The 12,002-nt window shown below is 39.5% G+C and overlaps 1 protein-coding gene across 1 annotated transcript in view; it reads right to left on the reverse strand.

The window, feature by feature from the left end:
• Window positions 1-784: 784 nt before the first annotated feature.
• PHEX (phosphate regulating endopeptidase X-linked) overlaps window positions 785-12,002 on the reverse strand; it is a 97,160-nt gene continuing 85,942 nt past the window's right edge. Inside the window, exons 17-22 of the mRNA XM_068999320.1 lie at window positions 11,405-11,472; window positions 9,485-9,615; window positions 6,428-6,493; window positions 6,217-6,321; window positions 4,370-4,446; window positions 785-1,117 (exon numbers count right to left, since the gene is read on the reverse strand). Coding sequence (XP_068855421.1) covers window positions 1,015-1,117; window positions 4,370-4,446; window positions 6,217-6,321; window positions 6,428-6,493; window positions 9,485-9,615; window positions 11,405-11,472 — 550 coding nt within the window. The 3' untranslated portion in view covers window positions 785-1,014. The remainder of the gene's footprint in view (window positions 1,118-4,369; window positions 4,447-6,216; window positions 6,322-6,427; window positions 6,494-9,484; window positions 9,616-11,404; window positions 11,473-12,002) is intronic.

Here is a 12,002-nt window from a genome sequence, read left to right on the forward strand (position 1 = left end):
CAAATGATGCTGGTACTCTGTTTTTCTGTCACATACTCTTTCCTTAAAATCACAAGTCATTCTGCCCCATTCAGAACATGAGGGCAAACATGCACACTACTTGCAATACCCTGTAAGACCCAGACACTATAAAATCCGTCATTTAAAACTGGTATAGTATTTCTGGCTTAAAAAAATAAATGCAGAGGAAGCTATCTTCAGCCCAAGGTAAAAACCATCCCCTGGGAAAAAACTGCCTACAGTGTAAACTGGAATAAATGCTGCAATATTTATGAGAATAGTGGTGCTGGGAATCCCCTCTGAGAGCCTCTGATTTTCACCATACATTGATTTTTATCATAAGATGTTCTAAAATTAGAAGAGGCCACAATCTGACAAGTATCCTTTATGTTTTAGTCCTACAAATGGATACCATGAGGTACTTTCTCAGCTTGAAACGGTTCCAAAACCAGAGGCACTAATCTGACATATTAAACTGAATTTATATAAAGTCTTGTGTCTTTACATCATGCCACATCATTTATGGCATGCTGGGCTGTGACAGCTTAAGTTATGAAAATGCAGTATCACACAGCAGATCAGAGCTGGCTTTATAGCAGGGCTCATGAATTTCTTCATCCAGAAAGAATAAATTTTGTGTGGGAACATTCTGCATAGAACCCCTGCAGAGCAATAGATTAAAACTGGATTTTAGCATTTACCTCTAGCTCAACTATAAATCAGGAATTAGAATTGATAATGGCAGTTATCCATCAACAGCAATGCAACTGCAGATGAGCCGGAGTAGTTTTATGGTTAAAAGGAGTTACTTTTTATTATTATCCTTAAAGAAAAGCTCTTCTGTTTGGAATGTTTCTAGTCTCTAAATAGGGAGTGATTAGATCCATACAGATCAGAAAGATGCATTTGAAGTAACACCTCTCCAGATTCCAGACTGTTACTCTGAAACTGTGGCAATGGGCTTGAGCAGTTCACATTGCAGACTCCTCCCAAGGGAAGAGCTGCCAGGGCCAGCTACCACAGCCGGCAGGACTCTGCCCCGCGGTTCATCGTCGTGTTCGCCGGGCAATGGAAAGCTTTACGGAACTCTTCAAAGTTGCTCATGGCTCCGATTACTCTGCAAAGAGAAAAGTGATGAGAAAAGTGATGGACATGCAGGTTGCCTTCTGTCAAACACTACAGGTCTGCAAGTGTTTCAGTGTTTTCACTTCAGGCTGAATTTTCAGGCTTTCATGTAATTTTTTCACAAAACCGAAAGCTACAGAAGGGCTCCCAGTTAATATGAAGAAAATCTTATTTTGTTTCATGCTTTGAGAAGCATCTTGCTTTGTTAGAAATGCGATGAAAAACAAATGCATTTTGTGATATTGTGCCCTTTAGAACAATTTTGTAATGTGACCCTTGGCAGCAGAGGTGGCAGATAAGCAGGAGCTGTGCACAGTGGAATCCTTCTTCCAGCCCTGCCAGACAGCTGCAGGGCAGCAGGCAGGGGAAGTAAGCACACACCGGGGTTGTGCTGGCAGTGGGGTTGTGCTGGCAGTGGTTTCATGTGGCTCTAAATTCTCATAACAGCACGCTCTGTCCACTCACACCCACACCCACCCACACCCACCCACTGACTCCCTGGGACTTTGCAGCCTCAGGGGGCAATTAGAGACTCTTGTTGGGCAGCTCAGCCTTGCACCTGTGAGCACCTCAACTCATCTGATATTTTGGAAATATATTTTCTGAGCCTTGTGCCCTGACCAGCTCCCAAGCCCTCTTGCTTCTACCACAGGTGGTGGGATACTGAAAGAGCAGCACATCCCTGCCTGACCCAAGCTGGTCTATGTGTCTCCATCCCAGACTGGCCCCTTCAGGCATAGGGGAAGAGCTTGCTCTTTGCATGCAGTCGTCCTTGGCTCCTGCTTTCATGTCTGCATTATGTGATGCAGTCAGAAACTATTATTTTACCTCTGCTAGATTGTGATTGTGTTGTTTGCTGCTTTTCCCCATGCTTTTAATCATCTTGTAATTTGCTAACCCGAAACTTGCAATGGTGTTAAAGAGTTTCCTGAGTTAAGAGCAGAAAAGTATCTACTGTGATATTAATTGTATACCTTTCCTTTGCTATGCTGTGAGGAGGCATTTTTCTATATTGCAGACAATCAGCTTCTCAGTGTAGCTCAGCATGGTAGAAAACAATCTTATTACATTGATTAGACTTTCTGTGAGTAAGAAAATTTGCAGTCATCTGGCACAAAAATGTCTAAAGGTCAGTTTTGTAGGGAGGATTACCAAATGAGGTTAGGCTGCAAATAAGAAATACAGCTTTACTGTAAAAAAACTGCAGATACATATTCAGGGACTGGAACAGCGAGAGTCGGTCATGCAGAACTGCTGCTGATGTTGGTGGGAGCTCTGCCTGCCATGCCAGGGATTTCAATCTGAAATTGGCATTCAAAAATAGCAAAGACACATGCTAATACTGAAAATCTGCCAATTAAAAAGAAATAAACCCAGAATTTATCCAATGAAAAGATCTTTATGTATGCATGCATGCCACTTTTCTACCCATGGTTTGATATTGCCACACATTAACTAAAATCAGAGCGGGCTGTCTGGATTTCATCCCACTGAATTACAGTAGAGACACCTTTCCCTGAGCAGGTCACCCTGGCCTCCCTTGGTAATCAATAGAAAGATATACTTGCAGAGTCTAAGTAATTTAAATTTATTACCTGCTGAAAGATTATTTTTATATATATTTACTTCTAAAATGCCATTTCCTTTTTGACTGTGAAGAGAACCTGGTGTGAAACATTCAGATGCACACACCTGTGTTCAAGATGTGTTGCTCATTTCTATAGTTGTTATTGTTACCTTTTATAATTACTTTTAAAAGGGCTGCTTGAGTTTTTGGACAGAAAGAGCTGTCAGCGTGGGAGCTAGCTGTATTGCAGTTATGCTCATAATGGTCTTGGGACATAAATGAAATCCAGTTGGGAGAAATAGATAATATAATTTGTTAGCCCAGCTGATATGATTTGCAAGAGAAGACAAGCACCAGTTCTTTTCTTCAGTTTCAAAACAGAAGCCAGTTCTCAGTATCTCACTCAAAAAGTAAGAAAAAGATTTGTCTTTATTTTCTAGATCTCAAATTAATCGAAACGTCTCTGAAATTTTCTTTCATAGCTTGATGCCTTCAGGAGTTTTCCTAATAAATACTCTATCCCTAGAGTTCCCTGTATATTTTGAGATTTGCACCATCTCATGGGAATGTAGCTATGTAATGATTCAGAATATAAATATACCTATAGGTAAATAAACCTGAGGACTTTAAAAGACAGCAAATGGTTCTTTTTGCCAAAATCTTAACAAGAGTAGGAATTATGAAATTAGTATCTCTGTAGGCTGAAGGTCAGCCTGATACTCCTGTCCTCATTGTCATTGTATTTTGACATTGTATTTTCAATGTTAAAAGGCACACAGATTTGCATACTGCACTACTTTTATCCTCACTAGCTGGTACAACACTCTTTTAGTCAACAGAAACTGGTAGGATTCTCTAGAAGGCAAATAATCCACTGTATTGTATGAATCAGCTTGTGGAGTTAACTTCCTTTGTCCATATAAAGAGGCAATGTAGTACTTCACCCAGGGCAAACACGCAGTTCTTAGTTAAGTAGATGCAACCAACAGGAATCCCAACAAAACCAACTTGTTATTGGTCACAAAAACTCTGTGAAGAAGCAGAGAAATAAACTCTGGCTTCCTAATTCTTATGTAGTTCCCCCCTTCCCGTGGCAGGGAGTTCATGAGTGTCTGTGGTGAGGGAAGCCTGGGGAAAGCCTTTTGGCAAGGACAGACTCTCTCTGTTATGGCTGGACTGTCACAGCTCCTTCAAGAAAAGCGTCACTTGAATGCCAGCAGGAGAGTTTGGTCTTGAACTGAACTTACAGGGCATGTTTTGCCTTGCATTATCAATATAATTCAAGGTAGAGACTTATAAGCTTTTAATGAACTCAGACAGATTAAACCAAGGACCCTCCTTATATTCACTGTTTGCTAAACTAGAATTGCTTTGGGAAAGAAAGTGATAGATGAGGCATTTTAGGTACTCAGGCCATGATGACAGGACATCACAGGGATCACAGTGTGTTCTGGTTCAAAGGCTTTTGAAGGTAGATGCAAGCTCCTCAATTTTACAGAAGAGCATTTGTAATAGTGAAAGAAGCTAATAAAACCAATTCAATTTCCATCTAAACCAAGAGCACAGTCCAATTTTGTGTTTGCTCTTAACCCCCTTTTAAAATGCTAAATTTCTGCACTTCTGTTCTGCAGTGATTGATTCTGTATGTACACTGAGGAAATACTTTATTTGCACTACCTGAACTGAGGAGGGCTGTGAGCTCCAGTATATATTTGCTCCCTCGCCGATTCCGGTCTAAAGGAGTTACATCTTACCTAATAAAATAAAAAAACAGAAACAGGCACATTATCTGGGATGACTTTGTATGCAAAGCAAAATGTAAAGTCACTGTTCTTAAGATGCCTATTACTTATAGAATGCATAACACGGAAAAACACCATAAATTACTACTTTGTTTCACCTTTGCCAATATGCAGTTTTCTGTTGGTATGTTCTCTTGGTTTTCAAACCCCCTGATGGATCCAGTGCCCGCCCACTGTTTTTCTCTACACACACTTTCCCATCATCTAACCACAGCCACTTTACTAGTTCTTTTGAAGTTCTCTATAATGGTAGCTTGTCTTTCAGCTTGTGCTGCATCATCTCACACCTTAATAATTACCAAACATACTTCTTGGTCTCAAAGCTATGTAATGTGTATAAAAGGTACACATAATAATGCTTATCATCTCTAGAATTGCAGCTATATTAGCTGGCATATCTATTCCGTGTTGGAATGTCAGTTTCTTTTGAAATTACACATTTTCCACATTTCCATCAGTGGTCCCCAGTTCCCTGTTCCTGATAAGATACTTAACCAAATCATAACTGACCACAAAACAGGGCAGATAGAATATTTGCACAACTGAATAATCCCTCTTACGCTGTATCCATTGCATGAAAAATCTCCTTTAAACTGCCTCTACCTTACCTAAGTCTCTACATTAAATGTTCCTGTCAACAAAATCCTTTAAGCCAGATTGCCCAAAGGATTTCAGTGGACTTCAGTGCAATTTTTTCTGGCTAAACACAGCTCTGACAGTTTAAATAAGGCTGTTGAGTGTCTTGAGCTCTGTGGATAGGGGCTGAGCTTGAGGGTACCTTGCATACAGTGCTCTCACTGTGCATGTGCCTTCCCTGTGAGGGACCACTGGACATATGATTCCTGCAGTGGTTCTATAAGCCCCCCAGATATTCCCTATAGATTCAAAATTTATTTGGAGAAAAAGTGCCATGAGGCGAAACTTAATTCAGCGTAAACGACCAAAGTGGAATATTTTCTTTGCCCAGTATTGTCAAACTGAAACAGCCGTAGGCCCATAGACTGCTACACTGACTCTCAGCAGAGAAATTATTTTCAGCCAGGACTGGTTGCATTGGGTCTTGTTTTTTCAGTTTGGCATGATTCATTCCTTCAACTGGTGGCAAAGTTTTGTAGCCTGACTTTCCTTCTCATGTAGGGAGTTTGTCCCAATTTGGTTACCCAAATGAATAATTTCTGATCCTCTCCCTTGCTCTATGTTTTTCTAAAAAACTCACATCCCTTATCAAAGTTTTGTTACAGCATATTTAGTGACAGATGGGAAAAAATAAACTAAGACTTTCTTCACTGCTGCTTAGTTTCCTTGAACAATGTACACAGTAACAAATGGTGGTGGGACTTTTTTAACAGGAGTTTGTGGTGGAAGCAGTCATAAACTGCTGTGTATTGCAAGCACCAGGAATCTGGGAAGTTAAAATTGAAGGAGGCTGAGGAGTCAATAAATGCAGGAAGACCCTTTTAGTGGAGGGAAGTAGAAAGAAAGAAAGTTTCTGTGACAACACTGTGCAAAACCAAGAATAATTTCAGCAGTACTGGTACCATGGGTAGTTGAGGACAAAGAGGGAAAGAAAAAGAAATAATTATTGTGGGAGAAGTCCCTGCTTATACTCTCAAAAGTCTGTGTTTGGGTGATGCAGATTGTTGAAACCAGGCAGGCTCATCTGTGCACTGCACATTGTTCAGGTTAACACATGGGGATTTGAAACACATTTGCACTACTCACATGGGCATAACTCAGAAAGAAAAGCTGGTTGTGTGTGAACTCAAGGCCTGGCAGTAAAGGCTCTTCTTCTCCTCCCCTCTTTTCTGTAATCCATTTCCTGTATGCCTGATAAGAAAGAGATACTAAGTGCCTTTCAGCAACATGAAGATTACCACAACTTTTTTCTCTTTTTTTAATAATATGATGTTTCAGATATTTTTCATCTACTTACCCTGAAAGCTTCTCGCAGACCTCCATTGTCTGCAATGTTTTCTGCCAAAGTCCTCTTCCCTTTCACCTTGGCAGAATGAAAGAACATCAGTCATTTGACCCATTTCTGAACTTCCTACTCGATCAACTTCAAAAAGAGGAGAAAAAGTAAAACAAGGCAAGAACGACCTCTGTCAATTTCATCCATCTTTGGTTAAGAAAACTGGGTTTCAATGTGAAAACTGCCAGTAAAAATTTTCTATGATGAGTTATCCTGGCTCTGGCCCTAGATCTCTGTAACACAAAGTATGGTAGATAGAATGCACTTAAGAATCCAGTCCCTGATCTTTGAGCTGAGTGTCAGTAATTTTCCCCTAAGGACTGTTTATATCTGGTGACATGTGAGATCCAGTAGCCTCTTTCTTAAACTTTTATCTAAAAGGTTATATTTATTTCTCTACATAACTCTCAATATACTACTGGGATGCTAAAATAACTTCTAAGTCATAACATAAATAAGTGTAATTAAAAATAACTGTCAGAGACAGAATCAAAATTGATAGTACATTCAATGCTCTAAAAATATCTGCAAAGGAGATTCCTGTTGCTTTGCTTCTCCTGGGTATTGATTCCAAGATCAGGAGCAATAGCAACCAGAACATGTTGTGGGAAACAGCTCTATATAAACTTTGTGAGGAAACTGGTCGCCTGGCATTACCAAGTGCAATATCATTACAAAGAAATCCTAATTTCTGCTGAAGTAGCATTATCTCTACTCACCCAGCTTACTAAGGTCTTTGTGTTACCAACTGTAATTGTAATTAAGCAGTTTTACTCTCTCCTGTGCCTCAAATAGGCAAGATAATTGAGCACAGTTTTGAGCAGGGCTCTGAAGGTCAATGCTGCCTGCAGACATCAGCTCTCCCGTGCCACAGGGATCAGGAGGGTGGGGTTGGCATCAAGACTCAGTTTCAGGATGGCAAAAGATGGGAAAATGGAGAAGAAGAGGTAAAAAGACCAAGGGAATCGCCAGGTACTTGTGCTCAGCCCCACACTCAGTGCAGATGAGCACCCAGATTGGACTCGGGACATCTTACGTGATGCCTTGGGTACAGTGTTACAGGAAAAATGGGAGCCACGGAGGAAAGTGCAACCCTTTCCTGCTAGCTCTCCCCTGCCCTCAGGAGGCTGGAGATGGAGGTGTGAGAGAAGCTTTTAGGACAAAAGGTGCTGGGACAGCAGGGAACAGGCACACATACCAGCTGCCTTTTCCCTGGCCTTCCTACTCACACATTTTCTTCACAGTGGGTTTGTGACGGAGACTGACTTAGAGCATAAGATGAGAGTAACCTAACAGTGGCACAGGGCCACAGGTCATCTGAAAAGTGGAAGAAGTCTTTCTGCTGATCTCAGGCAGCTCTGGATCAGGTATTTGAGACTACTCTGCACAGACAGTTTGTGGCAGGGCTAAGGGACCACAATAAGCCCTTTATTCAATAAGATGACTTTATGTGATTATTGCACTCTGAAGCTATTTCTATATCCACTTTTTCTTTCATTAGGCTTCTGTTCTGGAGACATTTTTATTGCATACCAGATGAAAAGGAAGAAGAATAAATAGGTTTCTTGATCCATGAAAAATATTCATACAAGGGTAAAAAACCTGCAGAATATTGATGTAAATGACAGAACAAAATGACAATAAAAGAAAGGTCTTTGCTTGCATAGCTCTTCATGCAAAAGCTATAAAATATGGCAGAAAATTGGAAAATTCTTCTATCATCTAAAAAGTGCTTTCGGTTATCCTGTGGAAATAGAAGGAATGGGATGACAAGGCTGTGGGTGATAGGATCTTTCCAGTAAGCCCATCCATGGACTTCAAAGGCAGTATCTACACTGGAGAGGAAATTCAGACCTACCTCATCTCAAGAGACAGTGGAAAAGGTAAAGGGGATGGCCAAGCCAACGGCAGAGACATGGGAAAGGCTCAGCCCCATCCTTGGGGAAGCTTTTCTTGATCTTTGAGTGGCATTTTTGTAATGACAGTTTTTGTCCTACAGATATTCAGGAATGAGCCTGAGAATTTTGATTTGTAACTTAGCTTATTATGAAGTACTTAAAGTCTGAGTTGCTGGACTTCAGACTGGACCACAATACGGCTTTGTTATCTCCGAGACCAGCACAAACAAGCCTGGGAAAAGTGCTAGAATTGTTGATGAGCATTTCATGTGGCCTTGCTATTCTGAAAAGGTAAAGATGTAATAGTATTTCTAAAATGTAGGTAGAGGTGATAGAATTGAGTGGGGACTGGAATATGTGTTTTATCCTGAAAACTAAGATTACAGTTGTGTCCCAGACATTACTGGAATTTCAGCTATTCATTTCTGAAGGTCTGTGATTTATCCTGTTTATCCTCATTTTGGACACACAAATACATGTACACATTTTCAGGGAAGCCCATACCTCTGACAGACAATGAAACAGAAACCATTCCCTTGCACTTTCTTTCTCAATCCTTTTCTAGGAGCTACTGCTATCATATTCCCTTGATTAAACATACAAATGGGGTCTGTGTGCACACATGGAAGAAATAGCAAGAGTTGAATATGAAATAAAGTAGGGCTTATGCATCCATTTTATAGCTGCAATAAATAACAGGCAGAATTGTTAAAGGAATCTATAAAACATGCTATTATATTCTTTCTAAAAGAGTGATTGCTCAGTTTTCATTACAAACCTCATCTTGAGAAGACATTTAATGTGCTCACAATAATTAGACCAGCCCTACTGAGTGGTTTCATCCTCTTCCTCTGATTCCAAAAGGATGTGAGGGATTGAAATGGTTTAACCCCATCACCAGAGTGTGAGTAGTGGTATTTGACTGGACTAATCAAACCTGACAGACAATTTTTAACACAATTATTCACCTCAAAAAATCATTTGTTGTGAGAAATGAAGTTGGTAGTCTAATATTCCAATACATTGGGATTTATAAAAAGAGAACTTTAAAAAAAAAAGGGGGCACAACAACACAAACTCCTCATGTACCACTGTTTTCAGTCACTGGTGGTTTACATACATGTAAGCCAGCTTGCTTCCAGTAGTAATTGTTGTACTGATTAATCATGCATTTTGTTTTCTCCTTAAATTTTTCTTCAGAGTCAGTTGTCCACCAAGGGTCTAAATTTCCATTTTTGTCATATTTCCGACCTCAAAAAGGAAAGAAAGAAAACAAATGTTTTTGCAGGAGAAAACTGTTACAATTTAGGAATTTATCACCTGCACAGAAATGAGAGGTAAATGTTCTCATGTAAGTGTCTTTACAAAATGAGTAGGATCAGTGATCAAAATCTTGAACTCAGTGAAATCAGCAGTGAAAAGCTGTCATTCTATTTATTGTCAGAATTTCCATTTGCAGAAGAAGATAGTAGTGACTAACGAGTTCAACAGTACATTTTATAATTACATAGTATAAGACACATTTAGCTTTCTTGCAAGTGTAATTGTACTTTTCATCCTCAGACCATATGTCTTTGATTCTGAAAATGTGATGATAACTAATTTATTATTAATTCTTCACTTGATCAGGAACCCAATCCATTTCATGCAAACTTCTGAAGTTTCCGTGTTTGATTTTGGAGCAAGACCAGAACATTTAAAACCTATCCATGGAAACAGGGAGGATATATACATCCCATTGCCCAGGCTGATGGTTACAGCAGTGGCTCATGGAAGTTTCACCCTCAGGTCCCTGCTCCCTGCCATTTGTAGGCGAGTATTTAGTCTCCATCATGACTCCAGCCAGTCAGACAAAAGACATGTTTGGACTTTACTGAGAGCATGTTTAGCTGCCCATGTGGATGCAGCCTTGCTCTGTGATTTGATTCTTCTTTGCAACTGCAGGAGAGAGAGGTAAGGAGCAACACAGACATAATACCAAGTACTGAAGATGTTTTATTTCATGCTTTTATTTCTTCTTTTTTTCCTCTGTGTATTATCTTGTTCAAGATGACAAATTCCTAGAGATGTATTTATTTCTATATTTGGAAGGTAAGAGCCTGGCAAGAAGTAGGGGTCTGCTTAGGGAATCAAACCTTAGGTTCCTTTCTGACTGGCAGGAGACAAGAGGGAGATTAGGTACTCACCTACACAAGGTGGGAGTTTATGAAATAAAATGTCTCCATTCTGGAGTGATTGTTGACACAAAATATTGTAGAGCAGTGCCAAAAAGGATACCAGGACACAAGGCTTTTTCTTTTATTTTCTTTCCTTTTCCTTTTCTTTTCTTTTTTTTTTGCTTTGCTTTGCTTTTTGAATACTATATAACATAAGCAAACTCAAAATTGCTCCTAGGAGGAGGAGGTTCAGGTTTCTTTCTCCCTGCACCTCCCTCCTCTCCCCCTCCCCTCACTTTCTCTCAGGAGCCCAATTTTTAAAAGCACCTTACTGAGACAGCCAAACCTAGATAGTGGCAATGCCTCACTCTACCCAGCTTGTCAGGACAATTGGATTGATATTTTCTGACCATTCTTCTTTTTCCCCTCTCTCTCTTTTTTGAATTTAATTTTAACATTTTACAACACCTTTTCCGCATCACTATTGTTCCAGTATTGTATTTTAAAACTTTTGTAATTATCTTTTGAAAAAGATACCTGAAAGGAAAAGCTTTCTTGGAAGTAATTTTTATCAATCAGGAATTATCCTTTTGCCCTTCCCGCTCCCCCCATTAGGACTTTCAGAATCTGTTGATGATTTAGTTTTCATTCAAGACAAACAGAAGGAATCAAGCTTGTGGCATTTCTTACCAAATAAAATCCAATTCAGACAAGCAAGATTCCATGTAAATAAATTTAATAAATACAAGTTGATAATTTTTTCACTCAATTCAGCACCATTAAAACACCCAAAACAATAAAAACGCTACAGCATGTACAAGTCAGCTTTCTAATCTGTCAACTCTGTAAATAAAAAAGTTATCAACATGCAGTCAATTACTCACCATTGCTATCAAATCCATGAGTAAACTCATGGCCGACAATCACTCCTATGGCACCATAACTTAATGACCTGTAACACAAAGAAGCAGTTTCCTCAGGAAGTGTTCACAGTCATGAACATTAATGGACAAAAGACCTCAGGAAATATCATTATTGATTTAAAAAGGGGGTGAGGAGGCAGGGGAATATGAGTCTAAAAATCACACCTATACAATTTGGACTTAAAGATGTTGAAGCTCTTAACTCTTTTAAAAGCAACATTTAATCTAAAACTTTGAAAGCATTGGGATGGTTCACTCTTCCAACCAAATTCCTTATCAGCATCATATGAGCTCCAAATGTCTCCCTTAGCTGACTGCATTCTGTATATTCTGACAGGGAACAGGACACAGTTACAGCTATAACTACTCTGAAACAAAGACTCTATTTTGTAAAGCATTAACAGATCTCCATTCAGTTTTAAAAAGAAAGGTCACATAATTCCCTTGCACCTGCCCTGGAATAGGAAATGATACACAGTCGGATCTAAGGCACCCGAGAAACAGAGTAAAAAGAAATATTTTGTATTCCTGATTGATAATTAATTATATCTTCCTTATT

Source organism: Aphelocoma coerulescens, chromosome 1 (genome assembly GCF_041296385.1).
Source record: "Aphelocoma coerulescens isolate FSJ_1873_10779 chromosome 1, UR_Acoe_1.0, whole genome shotgun sequence".
NCBI lineage: Eukaryota > Metazoa > Chordata > Aves > Passeriformes > Corvidae > Aphelocoma > Aphelocoma coerulescens.